The 24070-nt window shown below is 39.2% G+C and overlaps 1 protein-coding gene and 1 non-coding gene across 3 annotated transcripts; one reads left to right on the plus strand and one right to left on the minus strand.

Annotated features, from left to right (window-relative positions):
* Positions 1–18236: 18236 nt before the first annotated feature.
* LOC139865705 (F-box/FBD/LRR-repeat protein At1g13570-like) lies at positions 18237–20383 on the plus strand. 2 transcript variants are annotated; one of them, XM_071853783.1, is made up of 4 exons: positions 18237–18374; positions 18787–19616; positions 19725–19886; positions 19968–20383. In XM_071853783.1, exons 2-4 carry the CDS (start codon positions 18819–18821, stop codon positions 20292–20294), a joined length of 1287 nt encoding a protein of 428 aa, XP_071709884.1. In that variant the 5' UTR covers positions 18237–18374; positions 18787–18818; the 3' UTR covers positions 20295–20383. The 2 variants fall into 2 exon arrangements, with proteins under 2 accessions (XP_071709884.1, XP_071709883.1); XM_071853782.1 differs by lacking the exon at positions 18237–18374 and having other exon boundaries at positions 18773–19616.
* An 822-nt stretch (positions 20384–21205) lies between these two features.
* On the minus strand, positions 21206–21279 carry TRNAI-AAU (transfer RNA isoleucine (anticodon AAU)). The gene has a single exon. It is a non-coding gene; the product is annotated as a tRNA-Ile (tRNA).
* Between the last annotated feature and the right edge of the window lie 2791 nt (positions 21280–24070).

Below are 24070 nucleotides of genomic sequence, written 5' to 3' on the forward strand. Positions count from 1 at the left end.
CATGATGAACATCAAGCACCAAGACCACCGGAACCCTCCAAACTTTCTGCTTTCTGTCCCAAAGTTTCTGACCTACTGTTTCTGGACCAGACCAGTAGGTCTGGGCTGATCCCATCTTGATTTTTGGATAGAACTTTTCGAGTAGATAATTTTTCATTTAGGATTCGTCTTCATCCGAGTTACGGTTTAGGATTTATGGCCCTCCGTTCGTCACTATGTCCTTTAACGTTGTGCAGAAAATTTCTGACCTACTCGCACTTAGACCGTCGCCACGGTCAAACCAAGACGAGTTTGCTTCTGTAAATTTTACCACACTTAAGGGAATCATAGACGGAGCCATGGCCACTGGTCTCACCTTAATTCAGTAAGGGTAGAGGCCGTGGTGACTGACCGAAGTCAGACTTTGTTGAAAACTACTTTCATAAACGAAACTTACTTTACGCCTTTTGTTTAATGATGATTGATGATGACCCTTAAGACCTTAAATACATAATTTTAAACCTATTAAGACGATTTACTAACTTAGTACTATTTGACTTAGGTTGAGGACTTCGGACCATTTACTTGCACACCTTTCCCGACTACTACTTTACCGCCACATATCATTGTGAGTTATAGCATTCCCTTTTTACTTTAACTTATTTTGGGGACTGAGAATACATGCGGATTTTATGTTTTACATACTAGGCACGAGTACTTAAATTTATATATGTTTGGGTTATACAACGGCATAAACATTCCCTTTAGCTCGGTAACGTTTAATCATTGGTTTTTGAACCATGAACGCGAATCTTAGATATGGATCCATAGGGTTTGACATCCCCACTCGGGCTAGTCGCGCTAGCATTTAACGAGTGTTTAATACTTCGAGGTTATACGCACTTGTCAAGTGCACTTTAAGGGGGTACATTAAACGTTAAGTTAGTTATCGAGTGCCCACGGTTAAGCATATACTTTTACATACTTTTGAACGCTCGTTGTAGCACTGAAATCTCGTGGCCTACTTACATTACTATTATACTTAAACTATAGCTCACCAACCTTTGTGTTGACCTTTTTAAGCGTGTATTTCTCAGGTGCTTGAAGTCGCTTCCGCTATCTTACTAGTCGTGCTGTAGAACCCGCTGCCTAGAGTTGTTATCGCATGACTACTTATCTTGCATTCAAACTTATTTACTTTTGAAACTATGTTATGTAATGACCATTGGGGTCTCGTACACTTATTTATTGCTTCTACTTAACGAAGCATGCTTTTGAATTGTAAAACATTTGGCGTTTGTTATGACGTCACTTTTATTAATGAATGAAAACTCTGTTTTGAAAACGCATATAGTACTTAACCTTGTAATGATCCTGTTGATGATGGTCCGTACATGATGATTTAGTACGGGGCGTCACATTTGGTATCAGAGCATTGGTTGTAGGGAATTAGGTTGCATTAGTGAGTCTAAGACCGACCCGAGTAGGATTCACTAATAGGACTAATCTACAACTTGCTAGTTTACGTGTTTCTGCTGAACTTACTGCATGCTGCTGCTTACTGTTACTGCTATATGCCACATGCTATTACATGATTTCACTACTGCATGATGCTACTTACTTTCGATTGCATGCTACCTTCATATGAATTACTGATATTGCCATGCTACTTATTGTCATACATGATTTAAACTGTTGGCCTATTATTTGCTTGCTTTATGACATACTGACATGGAAAATTTATTTTTCCTTGTTCAGATGTCGGATGTTCCACCTGCTGGCATTTCGGGCAGTACAGACTCAGACCCCGTCGCCCTACCTACTGCTATACCTGCTGCTGCTACTGCCGATACACCGGCCCCGACACCCACTAGTGATCGCGGCGCTTCCACTTCCGGAGATGGTACTAGTGCACCTGCCCCAGTGTCTGCTCCCGGACCCCCGAGGTCACAGCCCCGCATTGGTGGTATTGAGATCCCCGCGGAGTTCGGGGAAGGGCCGTTTCGTAACCACATGCGCACGCCTTGACGACGCACTCCCGACGGACGTTTAGTCGTGATTCCACCAGGCAGACACCGACAGATGTTGGCCGCCTTCGGACGCTTCGGATTACCAGCTCAGCCACCAGTGTCACCACCACACGATTCGGATGACTCATCATCCGCCGATTCTTCATCATCAGACGACTCCAGCGATGATGAGGATCCTGCTGATAGACCTATTCAGGCACCCTCCACCCCGCCGAAGAAGCGGTACGGTTCCGACGGCACCGTCATTCCAGGGGTGAATGGAGGTCGTGCTTTTACTGATGCTTTTGTCCATCGACGTAGGGTTACTGCTCGTAAACGAGTTGTGCCATACCCTGCCGACCCACAGATACGTAAGGTTCCCCGTTACGTATTGACTATTCCTGGAACCGTACCACCTAGATTTAGATACGGACCACTTACATCTAGGGACGTACCGTCTACATCCGGAGCCGGACCATCTACATCAGCACCACCGGCACCACCCGCCCCACCTGTACCGCCTGCCCCACCAGCTCCCTCTAACGAGGAACTGATGAGGGAGGTTGAGACTCTCCGAGCTCGAGTCACTGAGCTCGAGGAGCAGTTGGCTCGAGGAGCTGTTCACCCGCCTTCACCGTAGGACCTTGTATTTAGATTTCATGATGTAATCTAGATATAGTTTCATGTATTTCATATGTATTGTACGAACTTATTCAGATGTATGAAACTTATTATTATTAATGAATGGAACTTTGCGTTATTTAATTCTTGCACGATGTTCTATTTACATTGCTGTACGATGATTCTGTGGTATTTGTACCTAGATGCATTATTTAATAACATGTGATGTTTGATTCCATGTTGGTCACTATATACTGTATTATTACTACTTGCATACTGGATTTTGAATTGAGTCAAAATTTTTGTTTAGAATACCATGGCTAACGGAAGATCCACACCTACCGCCGCCCAGATTGAGGACATGATCAACGAACGGGTCGCTGCAGCCCTAGCAGAAAGAAATCTCGAAGCTCCACCGCCACCACCACCGGTTATTCCACCCGTTCGAAATGGGTGTACATACAAGGAATTCCAGAGCTGCAAACCGCAAAACTTCAGCGGCACCGAGGGACCAGTTGGTCTCACCAGATGGTTTGAAAAGTTGGAATCGGTATTCAGGGTTAGCAATTGTTCGGAAGCTAACAAAACGAAATTTGCATCTTGCACGCTTTCTGATGGCGCGCTTACATGGTGGAATACCATGGCCCAAGCGCAAGGAATTGATGAGGCGTATGCTACGCCTTGGGAAGAATTTAAATGTGCTATGATCGAGGAATACTGTCCGAGAATCGAAATTCAGAAGATGGAAATCAAATTTATGCAGTTAAAGGCCGTAGGGAACGACCTTAACAGTTACAACCGTAGGTTTTTGGAGTTGGCTCTTATGTGTCCGACCATGGTCACCCCCGAATTTAAGCGCTTGGAGAAATACTTTTCGGGACTTCCTAAGTCCATCAAGGGTAATGTTACCTCATCCAAGCCACCAAGTGTTCCCGAAGCAATGCGCATGGCGCATACTCTTTTGAATCAAATCATCCTTGACGAGCCGGAGAAGGCTAAGTTTGAAACTGGTAGTGGCGAGAAGAGGAAATGGGACAACAACCACAACAACAACAGGGTTAGGAACTATGATCAAAACCCGGCGAAGCGACATGAAGGGTTCAGGCAAAACAACAACACCAACCCCAACAACAACAACAGCTCCAACCCGAACTACAAAAGAACTTTACCACAATGCAAGAGGTGTTATAAGCACCACACCGGGTATTGCAATGTTGTCTGTGAGAAATGCCAACGGACTGGGCATGTTGGTAAGGATTGTAAGGTTACTACTTTGAACGTGAAGCCAAACCACAACAACAATGGGCCTAGGAAATGTTATGAGTGTGGAAAAACGGGCCATTTCAGAAACGAGTGCCCAAACAAGCGTAAGGATGGCGGACCACCACGTGCTAGAGCCTTCAATGTTAATGCAAGGGACGCACGCGACAACCCCGACTTGGTGACAGGTATATTCAAAATCAACAATCTTTTAGCTTCTGTCCTATTTGATACTGGTGCCGATAGGAGCTATGTGTGTAGACATTTTTGTGATAAGTTAGATTGGTCGTTAGTTCCTTTAAAGGAAAGTATGCTTGTCGAGGTAGCCAACGGAAAACTTGAAAAAGTGGACCAAATTGGCCGAGGGGCTATTATCAACATAGCCGGTGTAGACTTTGAGATAGACTTGATACCCATTAAGTTGGGGAGTTTTGATGTTATTGTTGGCATGGACTGGTTGACTAAGATAAGAGCCGAGATTATTTGTGGAGACAAAGCACTCCGCATACCGCAAGGAGACAGTGAGCCACTAACCATTTATGGCGAGAGATGTACCTCGCAACTGAACCTCATTAGTTGCGTGAAAGCGCAAAAGATAATGAAGAAGGGACGCCTTGCTGTCCTAGCTCATGTGAAAACCGTAGGAACCGAGGAGAAGAAAGTGGAAGATGTGCGTATTGTGAACGAGTTCTCCGATGTCTTTCCCGAAGAATTGCCTGGATTACCGCCACCGAGGGCAGTAGAATTTCAGATTGACTTAGTGCCAGGAGCTGCACCTGTAGCTCGCGCACCCTATAGACTTGCACCTTCCGAGATGCAAGAATTGCAAAGCCAACTACAAGAATTGCTTGATCGAGGGTTTATTCAACCGAGTTCTTCGCCGTGGGGCGCACCTGTTTTATTTGTAAAGAAGAAGGATGGATCCTTCCGAATGTGTATCGACTACCGTGAGCTCAACAAATTAACAATCAAGAATCGGTATCCTCTCCCACGAATTGACGATCTTTTTGACCAACTGCAAGGATCGTGTGTTTACTCAAAGATCGATTTACGATCCGGCTATCACCAGTTGAGGGTGAAGGAAGGTGATGTGATGAAAACTGCATTTAGAACCCGCTATGGACATTATGAGTTTCTTGTAATGCCATTCGGTCTGACCAATGCACCTGCTGTATTTATGGACCTTATGAATCGTGTTTGCAAGCCATACTTGGACAAGTTTGTCATAGTCTTCATAGATGATATCCTCATCTACTCTAAGAGCGAAGAAGAACACGAACATCATCTCCGATTGGTACTTGAACTCTTGAGACGAGAGCAACTCTACGCAAAATTCTCCAAGTGTGAATTTTGGTTGAAGGAAGTCCAGTTTTTGGGTCATGTTGTGAGTGACCAGGGCATCAAAGTTGATCCCGCCAAGATCGAAGCTATCAGCAAGTGGGAGACCCCCACTACTCCGACTCATATTCGTCAATTTTTGGGTCTTGCCGGCTATTACCGAAGGTTTATCGAAGGTTTCTCTTTGATTTCACGTCCGTTAACCGCACTCACTCACAAAGGAAAGAAATTTGTTTGGGTAGACGAACAAGAGAAAGCATTTCAATTTTTGAAACAGAAGTTAACCACCGCGCCTATCTTATCACTTCCTGAGGGTAATGACGATTTTGTTGTTTACTGCGACGCCTCGAAAACTGGTTATGGTTGTGTACTTATGCAACGCACGAAGGTCATCGCTTATGCTTCGCGTCAACTTAAGATCCACGAACGAAACTATACTACGCACGATCTTGAACTTGGAGCCATTGTCTTCGCGCTCAAATTGTGGAGGCACTACCTTTATGAAACTAAATGCACTATCTTCACCGATCACAAGAGTCTCCAGCATATATTCGATCAGAAACATTTGAATATGAGACAACGAAGGTGGATTGAGACGCTAAATGATTACAAGTGTGAACTTCGCTACCATCCGGGTAAAGCCAACGTTGTTGCTGACGCATTAAGCCGAAAGGAGAGATCGGCACCTCTTCGTGTTCGAGCATTGAACATCACGATTCATTCCAATCTCCAGAACCAAATCCGAGCAGCCCAAGAACAGGCTCTCATAGAGAAGCACTTACGATATGAATACTTGCACATTCTCGTCTCTAAATTCGAGGTTAGAGAATCTGGACTCCGATGTTATGCCGGAAGGATTTGGGTACCTCGCTATGGAGACCTCCGAAGCCTCATACTTGACGAAGCTCACAAGTCTCGATATTCGATTCATCCTGGAGCGGGCAAGATGTACCATGATATTAAAGAACAGTATTGGTGGCCCAACCTCAAGAAAGACGTTGCATCTTATGTTAGTAAGTGTTTAACTTGCTCAAAGGTTAAAGCCGAGCATCAAAAACCTTCTGGGTTGCTTCAACAGCCGGAAATCCCACAATGGAAGTGGGAGATGATAACTATGGACTTTATCACCAAGCTGCCAAAGACAGTGGGCGGATACGATACCATTTGGGTTATTGTTGACCGTCTTACCAAGACTGCACATTTCTTAGCAATGAAAGAAACCGATACAATGGAGAGGCTTGCTCAACTCTACATTAAGGAAGTTGTATCACGACACGGTGTACCCTTATCGATCATCTCCGATCGCGATCCTCGATTTGCTTCTAGATTTTGGCGTTCTTTGCAAGAAGCCATGGGAACTCGTCTCGACATGAGCACTGCATATCACCCTCAGACGGACGGGCAAAGTGAACGAACAATTCAAACCTTGGAGGACATGCTACGTGCATGTGTTATTGATTTTGGAAAGGCCTGGGAAAGGCATTTGCCACTCGCCGAATTCTCATACAACAACAGTTATCACTCGAGCATTAAAGCTGCACCTTTTGAAGCGTTGTATGGCCGCAAGTGTCGTTCTCCCCTTTGTTGGGCCGAGCTAGGTGAAGTGCAACTCACCGGGCCCGAGATAGTCCACGAAACCTCGGAAAAGATTGCTCAGATTCAAAACAGACTCAAGGTAGCCCTTGATCGCCAAAAGAGTTATGCTGATAGTAAACGTAAAGACTTCGAATTCAACATCGGTGATCGTGTTATGTTGAAGGTTGCACCCTGGAAGGGTGTGATTCGTTTTGGGAAGCGCGGAAAGTTAAACCCGCGGTACATTGGTCCTTTTGAAATTTTGGAGCGTGTTGGACCCGTTGCTTATCGTCTTGATCTTCCAGAACAATTGAGTTCAGTTCATCCTACCTTTCACGTATCAAACTTGAAGAAGTGTCTTGCGCCACCTGAACTTATTATACCATTGGAGGAACTTACTATTGATGACAAACTCCACTTTGTGGAAGAGCCTGTCGAAATCATGGAAAAAGAAGTCAAGGAGTTGAAACACAATAGGATTCCGATCGTCCGAGTTCGATGGAATTCCAAATGAGGACCTGAGTTTACTTGGGAACGAGAGGACAGCATGAGGCAGAAGTATCCTCACCTTTTCCCACCTCCTTCATCACCTTCAGATTCAGCTTAAAATTTCGGGATGAAATTTTCTTTAACAGGTGGGTAATGTAACGACCCTGGTTTTTCCAACGTTATTTATTAATAATTATTATTATTAATACGTGTGATTAAACGAATGTATATAATTACATTTACATGTTGCCATGATTGCCCGTACTTGACTTTTAAGAGCCCGAAACGTCTTTGCAACACACGAAACTTCACGAATAATATTTTTAGAATATTATTTGCATTCATGATTATTTATTATTAATCATTTTAATTAATCAAGGTTAGTGATTAATTACTTGGGCTTAAATTATTTAAATTGCATCTTTAATTGGACTTGGGCCTTTAATTATTAAACTTGGACTAGTAAGCCCACCCTACACTTTAATGGACTTGTAAGCCCAACATATTAAGCTAGTTTTATGCTAAGGTTAATCATGGTTTATTAAGTTAATTAAGGGACAAAAACCTTACAAGCATGCATGAGTCTTTTAACCTATTACCTCTTCTAGCTTTCAACATCCTCCCATACAAGAAAGCAAGCCTTTTGACTTCCCATTTTACTAAAAAAAAACGTCCACTTCAATAGCTAGGAAGGAGTTCTTTTTGTTCAAACTTTGTTACTTATTACTTGCAAGTATCTTTCATTTTACACACACTCACATAATACTTGCATTTTTCTCCCAATATTCTCTCTCAAATTTGTAAGCATCAAGTCTTATTTCTTTTCTTCCCTTGTTCATAAAACCGAAACTAAAGGCATAATCATCATCATCTTTTGTTTTAATTACTTGATTGTTTGAAGTTGTTACTTGTTTGTTGTAAAGATCAAGTTACTTAACTTGAATCTTCATAGATCTTAGTTTCTTCTTTTGTTTATGAAGAACTAAGAACAAGAACTCAAACTCACTAGTTTGTAGTTCCATATTTATGTAATTTCATGTTTCAAGTTCATAAACCTTAAGATCTTTCTTTGTTTTCATGATTTGTAGACTTGAACTCTTAAGATTCAAGACTTAGTTTGAATCTTCTCAAGTATGATACAACATGAACAAAAGACTTAAAGATCTAGTTACTTACTTTATTTATGTTCACTTTAATTTATGTTTCAAGTTCATAAGTTTCAAAACTTTCTTATTGTTTATATTGTTGACTTGAACTATTAAGATCTACACTTTGGTTTGATCTTCTCAAGTATGAAACAAATGTAAACATAAAACTTGTAGATCTAGTTATTTGTTTCACTTTTACTTAGTTAAATTTGTGACTTATGTTCATGGTCAAGTACTTACTAGTTAAAGACTTGATTATTATTCTTGAAACTTTGTAAGTTCAAGACATAGAAGTGTAACTTGCTAGTTACAACTTCACATACTTGTGTTGATTTAACTTAAGTACTAGATCTATACTTTTGAAACAAGGATCTTCAAGATCTACTAAGAACTAAGTTCTACAACCTAAGATCTTGTGTACTTAAGTTTATTTTCAAGTTTGTAGCTTATGACTAGTTTTAAAGTTGATGTATGTGTTAGATCTAAGACTTTGATGAAACTTTGGTTCATCAAACATCATACAACTCTTAAGTGAGTTGATCTACATGTCTTAGACTCACACTTGTGTTGCTAGTGTCACAACTTAGTTAGTATTACTTTCATTGTTCATGTGTGTGTAGATCTAGGACTTGATGTAACTTTGGTTCATCAAATTAATGTCTTAGACTTGCACTAGGGTTATGATGGCCAATACTTGGTTAATATGATGTAAACACATCCATGAGTTGTACACTTGAAGCTATATGCATCAAGGATGAGAGCCATGATGAACATCAAGCACCAAGACCACCGGAACCCTCCAAACTTTCTGCTTTCTGTCCCAAAGTTTCTGACCTACTGTTTCTGGACCATACAAGTAGGTCTGGGCTGATCCCATCTTGATTTTTGGATAGAACTTTTCGAGTAGATAATTTTTCATTTAGGATTCGTCTTCATCCGAGTTACGGTTTAGGATTTATGGCCCTCCGTTCGTCACTATGTCCTTTAACGTTGTGCAGAAAATTTCTGACCTACTCGCACTTAGAACGTCGCCACGGTCAAACCAAGACGAGTTTGCTTCTGTAAATTTTACCACACTTAAGGGAATCATAGACGGAGCCATGGCCACTAGTCTCACCTTAATTCAGTAAGGGTAGAGGCCGTGGTGACTGACCGAAGTCAGACTTTGTTGAAAACTACTTTCATAAACGAAACTTACTTTACGCCTTTTGTTTAATGATGATTGATGATGACCCTTAAGACCTTAAATACATACTTTTAAACCTATTAAGACGATTTACTGACTTAGTACTATTTGACTTAGGTTGAGGACTTCGGACCATTTACTTGCACACCTTTCCCGACTACTACTTTACCGCCACATATCATTGTGAGTTATAGCAATCCCTTTTTACTTTAAGTTATTTTGGGGACTAAGAATACATGCGGATTTTATGTTTTACATACTAGGCACGAGTACTTAAATTTATATATGTGTGGGTTATACAACGGCATAAACATTCCCTTTAGCTCGGTAACGTTTAATCATTGGTTTTTGAACCATGAACGCGAATCTTAGATATGGATCCATAGGGTTTGACATCCCCACTCGGGCTAGTCGCGCTAGCATTTAACGAGTGTTTAATACTTCGAGGTTATACGCACTTGCCAAGTGCACTTTAAGGGGGTACATTAAACGTTAAGTTAGTTATCGAGTGCCCACGGTTAAGCATATACTTTTACATACTTTTGAACGCTCGTTGTAGCACTGAAATCTCGTGGCCTACTTACATTACTGTTATACTTAAACTATAGCTCACCAACCTTTGTGTTGACCTTTTTAAGCGTGTATTTCTCAGGTGCTTGAAGTCGCTTCCGCTATCTTACTAGTCGTGCTGTAGAACCCGCTGCCTAGAGTTGTTATCGCATGACTACTTAACTTGCATTCAAACTTATTTACTTTTGAAACTATGTTATGTAATGACCATTGGGGTCTCGTACACTTATTTATTACTTCTACTTAACGAAGCATGCTTTTGAATTGTAAAACATTTGGCGTTTGTTATGACGTCACTTTTATTAATGAATGCAAACTCTGTTTTGAAAACGCATATAGTACTTAACCTTGTAATGATCCTGTTGATGATGGTCCGTACATGATGATTTAGTACGGGGCGTCACAGATATGGCGCATCAGGGGTCAGATGCGGCGCATCACCATCTCGATGCGGCGCATCGAGTGCTGGTACATGAATCTGGAACGTGAAGAGCAAGTGATGCGGTGCATCACACATCAGATGCGACGCATCTGGTGTCTGGCAGCAAGTTGGCAAGTTGCAACCTTTACATCCGAGCATGCTTTGGCCTCCTTTCACTTTAGGTGCAAAGTTAATCACTTTACACCTAAAATTAGGGCTGTGATCATGCCATTACAAGGTGGAAAGCATGGCTAGTTGGTAAACAAGATGATTACTTGTCATGATGAAGATTCCTAGCTAGTTGTCATGGTGTTCTTGTTTTCTCCTATATATAGAACTCATTGTATGCAATTGTAACATACCACATACAGATTCTCAGTAATAAACACTCTCTAGTTGGTCCATGGACTAAAGCAATTACACCGATTGCATATAACCACGTTATATCTTGTGTCGTTCTTACATTTTCGCATTTATTATCTTTCGTTCATTAAGTGGGTTTGAGTGATCTTGATAGAATTTGGGTCCTAATATCCTAACAACTGGTATCTAGAGCACAAGGTTTCGTTAAGGGAACGATGGCGGAAGATGGGAAGTTTAGAATCGACCGATTCGATGGGAGAGACTTTGGCTTTTGGAAGATGCAAATTGAAGATTACTTGTATCAAAAGAAGCTACACCAACCCTTGTTAGAGACCAAGCCCGAAAGCATGGACGATGCCGATTGGACGCTTTTGGATCGTCAAGCTGTGGGTGCTATTCGTCTTTCACTTGCTAAGAACGTTGCATACAACGTTGTGAATGAGAAGACGACGTTTGCTTGCTTGAAAGCACTCTCTAACATGTATGAGAAACCTACAGCTGCAAATAAGGTATTTCTCATGCGTCAATTGTTTAATACTAAGATGAAGGAAGGTACGAGTGCAACAGATCATATCAATGAATTTAATAATATCGTTTCAAGACTTGAATCGGTAGAGATTAAGTTTGATGATGAACTAAAAGCACTTATCTTGCTTTCATCATTACCAGAAAGTTGGTCGGGTACGGTTACCGCGGTTAGTAGCTCTACGGGAACTATTAAGCTAGCGTTTAAAGCTATAAGGGATTTGATTCTTGGTGAAGATACTCGTAGAAGAAACTCGGGAGAATCGACATCCGGTTCTTTGTTAAGTACCGACAACCGTGGTAGAAAATTTGAACGCGGTGAGAAGAAGGGTAGGAAGAAGTCTAAGAAGAGGAATTCATCGAAGGATAGAAGTGAAGTTACTTGTTGGGGTTGCAATTAAAAGGGGCACTTTCAAAGGAATTGCAAAAATGGTTCCACGAAAGGTGTACACTTGGCCGAAGGGGAAAGTGATGATGCACTTTTGTGTAGTGTTGAAAATTCTATGGAGTCTTGGATCTTGGATTCGGGAGCTTCGTTTCATGCTACTCATATCAAAAGCATGATGAAGAATTTTCGTTCATATCAAGGCAAGGTGAGATTGGCGGACAACAAGCAACTCAACATAGAGGGCATTGGAGATGTTGTTTTGAAGACTACTCTTGGTTCTAATTGGACTTTGAAGAACGTAAGGTACATTCCTAAATTGAAAAGGAAATTTATTTCGGTTGGTCAATTAGATGATGAAGGTAACGCGGTTACTTTTGAAAACCGCCAATGGAAGGTGGTTAAGGGTAGTAGTATTGTGGCTCGTGGACATAAAAGGGGAACACTTTATATGGTTGAAGTGTTTGATGAAGACACGGTGGTTGCCACGGTTAATGTTGAGTCCGAATCAACTCTATGGCACCGAAGACTCGGGCATATGAGTGAGAAGGGTATGAAGATACTTGTTTCGAGTGGGAGAATTCCGGATTTGAAAAAGGTAGAACTTGGGTTTTGCGAACCATGTGTATATGGGAAGCAAAAGAAGGTGACCTTTGGGAAATCAGGGAATGCACCTAAGTTGGAGAAATTGGAGCTCGTTCATACGGATGTGTTTGGTCCAACCAATGTAGAATCACATGGAGGTTCTCGCTATTATGTCACCTTCATTGACGACTCCACTCGAAAGGTATGGGTTTATTTTCTTAAAGCTAAATCCGATGTATTTAATACTTTTGTGAAGTGGAAAGCTATGGTAGAAAATGAAACTAACTTGAAAGTCAAGAGCTTAAAGTCGGATAATGGAGGGGAATATGGTAGTCTTGAGTTTAAAGACCATTGTGCAAAGCTCGGTATTAGAATGTTAAAAATGGTACCGGAGACACCGCAACACAACGGGGTCGCCGAACGTATGAATCGTACGTTAAATGAAAGGGCTAAGAGTATGAGACTACATGCCGGTTTGCTTAAAATGTTTTGGGCGGATGCGGTTAACACAGCGGCTTATTTGATAAATAGGGGACCCTCAACACCGTTGGGTTTCCGAATTCCCGAGGAAGAATGGCAAGGTAAGAAGGTGAGTTATGGTCACCTTAGGATCTTTGGGTGTAATGCATATGTGAAGACCAAAGATGCGGATAAAGACAAGCTTGAAGCTAAGTCAAAGAAGTGTATTTTCATAGGCTACGGGTCGGATGAAATGGGCTATCGTTGTTGGGACAACGAAGCTAGAAAAGTAATTCGTTCGCGAGATGTTACTTTTGATGAAGATTCGGTCTATGGCAAACCGGAAACGGGGAGTCCTAAACCGAGTCAAGTTACTTTTTACGATGTTTCTATTGATGATCTTACAGGTTCTAGTGGGAGTTTGGAAAACAATGAATTGCCGAATGACGGTGAGGTGTCGGGAAATGCTAATGATGGGGATGATTCGGAAAACGGTGATGATTCTGAACATAGTGCGAGTTCTAGTGATGAGGAGGTTACAAATGAAACCGGTCCAACCATTCCGGTTAATCCTACACTAAGACGCTCGACTAGAGTGCCCAAACCTAATCCTAGGTATTCTCCATCAGCAAACTACTTGCTCTATACCGAGAATGGTGAACCCGAAAGTTACTTTGAGGCAAGAAAAACAAAAGAATCCATACAATGGGAACTTGCCATGAAAGAAGAGATGGGATCACTTGAGAAGAACAAGACTTGGTCACTAGTGAAGTTACCTCATGATAAAAGGGCATTGCAAAGCAAATGGGTATATAGAATCAAGAATGAGATGGATAGCAAGAAAAGGTACAAGGCTCGTTTGGTAGTCAAAGGCTTTCAACAAAAGGAAGGGGTTGACTACAAAGAGATATTTTCACCGGTAGTTAAAATGACTACTATCCGTTTGGTACTTTCTATGGTTGCATCCGAAGACTTACATCTTGAGCAACTAGATGTAAAAACTGCATTCTTACATGGTGATCTTGTTGAAGAGATCTACATGAGGTAACCCGAGGGCTTTGAGGTAAAGGGTAAAGAGAAGTGGGTTTGTAAGCTAAAGAAAAGTTTGTATGGGTTGAAGCAAGCACCTCGGCAATGGTACTTGAAGTTTGACGAGTTTATGAAGAAGATTGGTTTCTTAAGATGTGAAGCGGATCACTGTTGCTACTTGAAGAAATTCAAGTCTTCATATATAATCTTATTGTTGTATGTTGATGACATGTTACTTGCAGGTTCAAACATGTCCGAAATTAACAAGTTGAAGGGATTACTTTCCCGAGAATTCGAGATGAAAGATCTTGGCGGTGCTAGGCAAATACTTGGCATGAGTATTGTGCGTGATCGTGTGAAGGGTACTCTATACTTGTCTCAATCCAAATATATTGAGAAAGTAGTAGAGAGGTTCAACATGGAAGATTCAAAGGCTCGTTCTATGCCTTTGGGAAGCACCTTAAAGTTATTGAAAAGTCAATCACCAAAGACGGAAAGAGACAAGAAGGATATGGAAAAGGTTCCATATGCATCGGCCGTGGGTAGCATTATGTATGTCATGGTTTGTACAAGACCCGATATTGCTCAAGCAGTGGGAGTTGTAAGTCGTTATATGTCTAATCCGGGGAAAGAGCATTGGGAAGCGGTCAAATGGTTGCTTCGTTATTTGAAAGGTACTTCTAATATGGGATTGTGTTTCTCCAAAAACAATCTCATACTTAGAGGTTATGCGGATGCTAATTTGGGTGGATGTGATGATTCGGGGAAAAGCACTACGGGTTATGTTTTCACAATGGGGAAGACGGCGATTAGTTGGTTATCTCGATTGCAAAAGAGTGTTGCTTTGTCAACCACCGAAGCCGAATACATGGCTATTGCGGAAGCTTCTAAAGAGCTAGTGTGGTTGAAGAACTTCTTAGGTGAGTTGGGTAAAAGACAAGACTATTGCCTCTTGTATTGTGATAATCAAAGTGCGGTTCATCTTGGGAAGAATCCAGTGTTTCATAGTCGAACGAAACACATCAAGATAAGGTATCATTTTATTCGACAACATATAAATGATCGCACTTTATTCTTGGAGAAAATCCTTGGTAAGAAGAATCCTGCCGATATGTTTACTAAGGTGGTTACGACGGAGAAATTGAGATTTTGCATTACCTCAATTGGTCTTCTCATGAATTGATGAGAGAAGACCCAGCTAGAGATGTGAATGGTGTTACAAGTTTAACAAGTAGTATTGAAGACCTTTTATCGAAAGTCTACTCATCCGAAGAATGTGTTGAGCGTGCGTGTCCCAAATGGTATTTGGCGGTAATCGAAGGTGGTTTAATGTTCTTGGTTAATTCATTGATATGATTGGAGTTTTGTTCAAAGTCTCCAAGTGGGAGATTTGTTAGATTATGGAGACATTTATACAAAACGAGAAAAAAAAGAAGAAAAAAAAACTGTTCCAACACTTGTACGGATTTTGCAGATTTCGGGAAGCGTGAAGCAGTCAAATGCGGCGCATCTTGACATGGATGCGGCGCATTCATAGAGCAAAATAGTCCGAGAGTTATTGATGCGGAGCATTGAGCTGATATGGCGCATCAGGGGTCAGATGCGGCGCATCACCATCTCGATGCGGCGCATCGAGTGCTGGTACATGAATCTGGAACGTGAAGAGCAAGTGATGCGGCGCATCACACATCAGATGCGGCGCATCTGGTGTCTGGCAGCAAGTTGGCAAGTTGCAACCTTTACATCCGAGCATGCTTTGGCCTCCTTTCACTTTAGGTGCAAAGTTAATCACTTTACACCTAAAATTAGGGCTGTGATCATGCCATTACAAGGTGGAAAGCATGGCTAGTTGGTAAACAAGATGATTACTTGTCATGATGAAGATTCCTAGCTAGTTGTCATGGTGTTCTTGTTTTCTCCTATATATAGAACTCATTGTATGCAATTGTAACATACCACATACAGATTCTCAGTAATAAACACTCTCTAGTTGGTCCGTGGACTAAAGCAATCACACCGATTGCATATAACCACGTTATATCTTGTGTCGTTCTTACATTTTCGCATTTATTATCTTTCGTTCATTAAGTGGGTTTAAGTGATCTTGATAGAATCACTACTCGGCTAGTAGTCTTGTAGAATTACTAGTGTTGTTTGAGTCCTAATATCCTAACACTATAGCCAAGCACGACCGTGCTCGCGCACCAATGTTGCATTTAATGGAAAAGTATGTGCGTATTACATGTCAATCACACAATGCCATTACTCGTTAAATGCAACATATGTTATTCTTTGTTTCAAGTATGATCAATTGTTTGAAAACATCCTTTGTTTGAAGTAGGGAAAAATTTAAGTGATACGTGTTTATATTATTTTATGAGGTTATAAACTAGTTTAATCATTAAACAATACCGAGTATAAAAATTAAAAAACTGACCTCCCATCTAAATGACCACTCACATGCTTTTCATATAGGTTCAAGTTGAAAAATAAAAACTTACAATTGCAAATAAGAACTTTTTATTTGCACGCAAGAAACTTAAACCCCTCGATCAGAAGCCCAACTCCTACTTAATACGAGTACCTTCTTATTTGCCAATCGGTGATTGCCTTTTTTAAATTAAGTTCGGTTGTTCCCTACGTTAATTCAACAAACACAAGCATTGGATTGAATGTCAGTATCAACAATCAACAATTAATATTCATATCAATATCAATATCAATATTAATAATAATTGTTTTATTGATTCCTCCTCTGTCTAGTTATCACGAGGGCATCGCTCACCCTAAGAAGAGGGCATCACATTATATCAAAGGTTTGAATTTCTTCCATATATTAATATCTAATGATTATTTACAATAATATTAACTTTTTAAAAATTGCAATGTGTTGCTTTCATGCAGCAAGTTTATTACTCAAATACCGAGATTAAAGTTATATTTTATCCTGATCTATTTTTCTACTTCATATGGGACTGTTACTCTGTTAGGTTATATAACTAGGGTTTGGGACACTTTTTGGGTTGACAAGCTTATAGAATGATTTTTACAGCTAAAAATAAAACTGTAGTGATGTATTGTTGAAGAACATCTTAGTGTAAAAGTTAGTACCTCAACTTTGCAGTTTGCACTATTAATCCTTGTTAATACAGTACTAAATACTAGTTTTTGACATCAAATTTCCTTGATTTATATATATATATAAATCAAGGTCTGTGAACACATCCATTCGGACAGTGTTCCAGGGAGAGGTCTGTGAACGAATCCGGTAAAACCCTCTTATAGGATCAACGTTTGTAAGCACTCATATTTATATTTTGAACATAGGTCTATAAATTAACAAGGCACATATAAAACTCTTAACTTATACAGAGTATTAGATTTTATATCAAAGGCAGTAAATAAACCTTCTTATTTTTTATTACTCAATATTTTTTGTTATTATTATTTTTCGATGAAAAACATAACTAAAATTTGTTTTGTCAAAAACTAAAAGCTTGCAAATGCACGACATAAAACATGCCGGAATCGCTACCCACCGAAAAAGCAAACAAAAACAATCCTAACGAACAACAAACTAAGCAACAAAGCTGAACAAGAGGCAAAGTAATCCTTACCTAAAAACCGAACCAAAATAAACACAAACAACTAAATAAACTAAATATAGATTGCCTAAACCACAAGCATAACAATGCAACAATACAACAAAAAATAACCTATAAACCAACACCAAACCGAAAGCACAAAATAGATTCAAACAACGAGAGTATCTGCAACCTTGAGAGCCTTCTTGCCCCTCACATCCGGCTTGAAAAACTTGCTTTAGACTTGTTTGTACGTGATCATATTTCCCGCCCGTGATTTGTAATCGTAGGAAATTTCAACCTTATATGCTGTTTGTTTTTTAGATGTTTTTATCTGAAAATTTACGGACTATGTCTGTAGAGAAGATATGGTTTAAATTTTGTTGCTGAATAGTGTCTAATGTTTATTTTTATATCTGCAAAATAACTTAATTATGTCTGCAACAAAAAAAACCATATAATAAGTCTGCATATTTGAGAACGAAATAACATATTATTTTATCTTATGTTTTAAAAAAATGTTCTAGAAAACGCCGGTATATATATCGTTAAACTAAAACCCAACCCGAACGAACAGATGCACGAAAGAAACTTAAGACCCCTCGATCAGAAGCCTAACTCGGACTTATTACCTTCTTACATGCCATAGGCGATTGCTTTTCTTTTTTTTTTTTTTAGTTCGGTTGTTCCCTACGGTAAATTCAGCAAACACAAGCATTGAATTGAATGTCAGTATCAATTACGGAGTAATAATTAATAATCATATGATATAATTGTTTTATTGAATTGATTCCTCCTCTGTCTAGGCATCGCTCACCCTAAGAAGAGGGTATCACATTATATCAAAGGTTTGAATTTCTTCCAGATATTAATATCTAATGATTATTTACAATATAATATTAACTTATTAAAAATTGCAATGTGTTGCTTTCATGTAGCAAATGTATTACTCAAATACCGAGATTAAAGTTATATGTTATCCTGATTTATTTTTCTACTTCATATGGGACTGTTACTCTGTTAGGTTATTAAACTAGGGTTTGGGACACTTTTTGGGTTGACAAGCTTATAGAATGATTTTTACAGCTAAAAATAAAACTGTTGCTGAAGAACATCTTAGTGTAAAAGTTAGTACCTCAACTTTGCAGTTTGCACCATTAATCCTTGTTAATACAGTACTAAATACTAGTTTTTGACATCAACTTTACTTGATTGAAAATTCCATCGATTTATGTTTATACTTATCTGTGTTTATTTTAGTATTTGTCACAGAAATCATTGTTAGAATAATAATGGATTCAGTTTTCGGGAAACATAAGACATCAAAATCAGCATTTAAGGATATTATTAGCAGTATGCCGGAAGATGTGATAACTAATATTCTCAATCGTTTGCCAATACAATATGCGGTCACAACATCTACCTTGTCAAGAAACTGGAGGTTCAAATGGACTTCACTCAGCCATGTCGTTTTAGACAAGGAATTTTTTGACTTTTTACGAGGACTGGGAGTTGAAAATTGGTATAGCGAGATGATTATAAGTCAAATTCTTCATCATCTTAAAGGTTCCATTACCAAGTTTGATCTCTTCATACCATATGACAAGGTACTGGATGTTAACACTATTGATCATTGGTTGATGTTGCTGTCCAAAAAGGGAATTAAGGAGTTGAAACTTATAAATATGTATCAAGAACCTCTTAGGTTGTCTTCAAATTTATTCTCTTGTGTTAAGTTGGAACGTTTGACCCTTGGTGAATGTTCTATTTTCTCTGCACAAACGACTGTATGTGGTTTCCCAAATCTTTTGCATTTGGACTTGGATTGTGTAGAATTTGTGAAGGAAATATTTGGAGAAATTATCACCCAATGTCCATTACTTGAGTGTTTGCAAGTTGGCCGCCGATTTCCCTGGGATCCTTCTGGTAAAGTAAAAATCGACGAAATTGCAAAACTTAAAAATCTCAAATGTTTATGGTTACCGTTGTGTCTGCTTGACAATATAACGATCACAAGTTCCTTAGTCTTTCACCTTGTGGATCATTTTTCGAAACTTCAAGTGCTTTATTTGGATCTCAGTGTGTGCGAGGTATTTATACCAATGCTTTATTTTATTATTATTATATAAATATTATATATAGCTAATAGTTAATTGAATTGATGTGGCTTTATATACTTTTTTCTTTTTATATACTAGTTTTTAGGAGAATCAAGTGCAAGAGATAGGGTTGGTACCTCCTCCTTTAGCTGCCTCAGCACTCTGAAATTAGACTCAATAGATTCTGGCAATGATGATATGTTATCGTTCGCCTTTGACATGATTTGGGGGTCACCAAAACTGCATACCCTTAAGATCACGGTAAGTTAGTTATTTATGTATACTACAGTAATAATCATTACTTGTCATAGGTAAATATATAATAATTTTATAATTTTGTAGTCTGCATATGCGGTCCCACCACCTGCATCGTCAGCATTAAAGCACATCTCAACGAGGCAGTTGAAGCACCTACGGATTGTGGAGTTCAAGGATTTTGGAGGTTCAGAGAGTGAGATTAATATGATTAAGAATATACTTGCTTGTTCGCCCATGTTAAACAAGATTGATATATATCTGTGTTCAGTCACCATGTATTTTGGTGACAATTATGAGTTGATGTTTGCTACAAAGCTGCTGCCAAAACTCCATCGAGCCTCTTCCGCAGCCCAAATGAATATCATTGATCGGTCTGATGAGTATGATGTATTACTTAATAGTAATATATAGCTTCGGTACTAGTTTTCGTTATTGTATTTAACTTTTGCTCAAGATGACAAGATGTAATATTATATAGCTCAAGATGTAGTATATATGTGAAAGGTAAATTCACATGGTTTACAAAGATTGCAGCACTTTTTAAAAAAAAACACATTTGTACTGTGATTTGCAATATTACAATTCGTGTCATGTAACAATTCAACGTTGCGATGAGATTCTTCTTATATTCTCGTGTAATTATGTTATACAACCAACAGTTTCTGATTGTGCCATGGGGAATATATATGTCCGCCATCTTTAGTTTTAAGAGGAATATTCATTTGAATCTTATTTAAGTTGAGATATAAGGGATAAATCTCAGCCCTTAGCCCTTTGATGAAGTATATCTTTAATCAAAATAACAATAGATTCGTCGAAGATCTTCATCTTCTTCACATGAACTTCAAATACGATTTTTTGAATCAAGCACTTTCATGTCTGCAATGATGGATCATAGGCATATGCAGGCTGGGCTTATTTTTTAGGCCCCAACTGGATATGGGTCCTGTGTGTGGCACATGCTGCACAGCCCAATATCCAGGCCTGCAATGAAACCTACAATTAACCATGAAGGGATAAATAACATAAGTTCTCATGTGATGATACAGTCAAAGTGTAACATCAGCTTTGCATATATGGCATTAAACACCTTGTTGTCGACTTGTTAGAGTTGTTGAAATTGCATAAAGCAAAAAAGGTACTCCGTAACATTTGTTGAGATCCTTAAATAGTTCGTTCTGTGATACAGTGGTCACTAGACAAATTATCAGCCTTGTATTTTCATGTATAAAGGAAGGACCTTTCAACAACCTCTCCTGGATATGAAACCAACAAGTAACAAAAAACCAGTCATAAAAATTTATTTTATCACCAAAAAATATTGGCCCATGCAGGTCTCGAACCTGCGACCTTCGCGTTATTAGCACGACGCTCTAACCAGCTGAGCTAATAGGCCTTTTGTTTACTTACATGAATGAATAGTTTACTGACTGCTAATTAAGTATCATTGATGTTTTAACTAGTAAATTAGGTATTGGATGTATTAGACGTTTCACTCACGGACTCACGGTGCAGTTACCAAATTTTTTATATTCTTTTTTTCATCATGTTTAATGTGTAATATATGTTATGTTATGAAGATTTTATTGTTTTCCGCATATGTTTTAGATAAACATTTGGAATGGTAAATTAGAATTTTTTTTATTTTAATTTTTTTTTTTTTTTTTTTTTTTTTTTTTTTTTAATTAGCAACTAAACCGAACGTATGATATGATAACTTGAATATTCTGGAATTAAAATCCATTCAAGTACAAAAAAAATTTGGTGTTACTCTTGGAAATGTTACTCTGGCATTAAGCATTTTAAGTATCAAAGTGATATTACAACAAGAGGATGCAACTCACGTATTTAGACCCTCTTTAACAAGGCGTGTTGGGGGTGTGTGTTGGCCAACACGCCACCTAGCACGCCATAACAAGACGTGTTGGTGTGTGTTGGTCCAAGTACTTCAACATAGCACGGAGCAAAATTGAAGCGTGCTGTATTTCCTCCCCTTTTTTAATTAGTTTTTATCCCCCTTTTCACCCAACTTCCAATCAGATTTTAACATATCACCCAACACGCCACTCAACACACCACCTCATTATTTACCAGTTAAACAACACGCTCATCAAGCACCTCACCCCACCCAGCAACACGCCCATCATCCCAACAACAACAACAACAACAATACCCAATCCAACGAAAGTGGGGTATGGGGGAGGTGAGTATAGACAATCATTCCTCGTACCCTAGATTAGAAGGAAGTCACTACTTCACCCGCGGGTATAGAACCCGCGCCTAGATAAGGTCGTCCCTCCCTCTACTCTAGCGCAAAAGAGATTGCTTCCTAAAGGACCTCCGGCCCGAAGAGCTCATAAGAACGAAATAGAGAGGGCAAATGATACGTACATGTACGAGTAATGAGCGCCTAGCAAGAAGCAACCATACACAGTAACCATAAAGGGGACACATATAGCAGTAATGCACAACAGTAGGGCAAAGAGCATGAATAAAATAGTGCACATAACCATTTAATTTCAGGTAGACATACAGGCAAACAAAATATATACATATACATATACATATACATATACATATACATATATATATATATATATATATATATATATATATATATATACATATATATATATATATACCCACCCACACAGACACACACACCGATATATATATATATATATATATATATATATATATATATATATATATATATATATATATATATATATATATATATATATATATATATATATATATATATATATATATATATATATACCACAGAAAGCATGAAAAAAAAACTCATGCTTAAACATAAATACATATAGATACATTCGTAGATATATATACCTAGGTACAGATAAAAGACAGACAAACATACATACACCAATACATGCACTTAGATACATAGATACATATATAGATACAAACATATACATCGGTACATATATATAGCCTAAAAACATATACATAGATACAAAGGCATATAAACCATGTAGAGGGGTATAAATAGTGTGGTTATTGAATATCTAGCTATAGTTATATATGTAGTTGTATAATAAAAGTAACTAACAAAAAAAAAAAAAAAAAAAAAAAAACCTACTCAATAATTCTAATTCTACTCCTCCACAGGCTCCTATCAGAAGTCATGTCCTCCGTCAGTAGGAGTTCTTTCATGTCGAGCTTCAATCTATCCTCCATCCTACGTCTAGGTCTACCCCTTCTCCTTACGCCACCAACGGCGAGGGTCTCGACTCTCCTAACTGGGGCTAAAAGTGGGCGCCTCCTAACATGCCCAAACCATCTAAGTCGTCATTCCCTAAGTTTGTTGATGATGTTCCTAACTTCCAATTTCTCCCTAAAAACTCCATTTGGTATCATATCTAGCATGGTCTTACCACACGTTCATCTAAGCATCCTCATTTCTGCCACCTCCATCCTCCTCTCTTGGGCCTTCGTCATTGGCCAACACTCTGATCCGTACAACATGGCTGGTCTAATTGCCACCTTAAAGAATTTACCTTTCAGTTTAAGTGGGGCCTTCTTGTCGCACAACACCCCTTTCGCAGCCCTTCACTTCAACCATCCTACTCGTATACGATGCGTCACATCCTCATCTATCCTTCCCGAAATGTGAAGCATCGAGCCTAAATATCTAAAGGACTCTTGCGGGGGTAGAATCTGATCCCCAATTCTGATATCCACTATATCGTCATGTTCCTCTTCGCCCCCCTTGAAATCGCATCTAAGGTACTCCGATTTAAGTCTGCTAATCCGTAGGCCATTTGATTCTAAGGCGATCCTCCAATGCTCTAGCCTCCTGTTAAGCTCATCCTGAGAATCCGAAACTAATACAATATCGTCGGCGAAAATCAGTCACCATGGGATGTTGTCTTGTATCCTATGAGTCAACTCGTCTAGGATCAAAGCGAAAAGATAAGGGCTAAGGGCAGATCCCTGATGTAAACCAACCTCTACCGGGAAAAACTCTGTGTTTCCTACCGTCGTACGTACACGAGTCTTCGCCCCCTTGTACATATCTCTAATAGATCTTATATATCTACTTGGGACTCCACTGGCATTAAGAGTCTTCCAAATCAGCTCACGCGGGACACAGTCATAAGCTTTTTCCAAGTCTAAGAACGCCATGTGTAGGTTCTTTTGCTTTTCCCTATACTTCTCCA

This window comes from Rutidosis leptorrhynchoides, chromosome 9, assembly GCF_046630445.1.
Source record: "Rutidosis leptorrhynchoides isolate AG116_Rl617_1_P2 chromosome 9, CSIRO_AGI_Rlap_v1, whole genome shotgun sequence".
NCBI lineage: Eukaryota > Viridiplantae > Streptophyta > Magnoliopsida > Asterales > Asteraceae > Rutidosis > Rutidosis leptorrhynchoides.

Excerpts from the sequence above, each read along its gene's own strand:
- LOC139865705 (XM_071853783.1), top strand. The coding sequence starts at position 18,819 with ATGGATTCAGTTTTCGGGAAACATAAGACATCAAAATCAGCATTTAAG. Across the intron at positions 19,617-19,724 it reads TGGATCTCAGTGTGTGCGAG|TTTTTAGGAGAATCAAGTGC; the intron begins GTATTTATACCA and ends TTTATATACTAG. Across the intron at positions 19,887-19,967 it reads TGCATACCCTTAAGATCACG|TCTGCATATGCGGTCCCACC; the intron begins GTAAGTTAGTTA and ends ATAATTTTGTAG.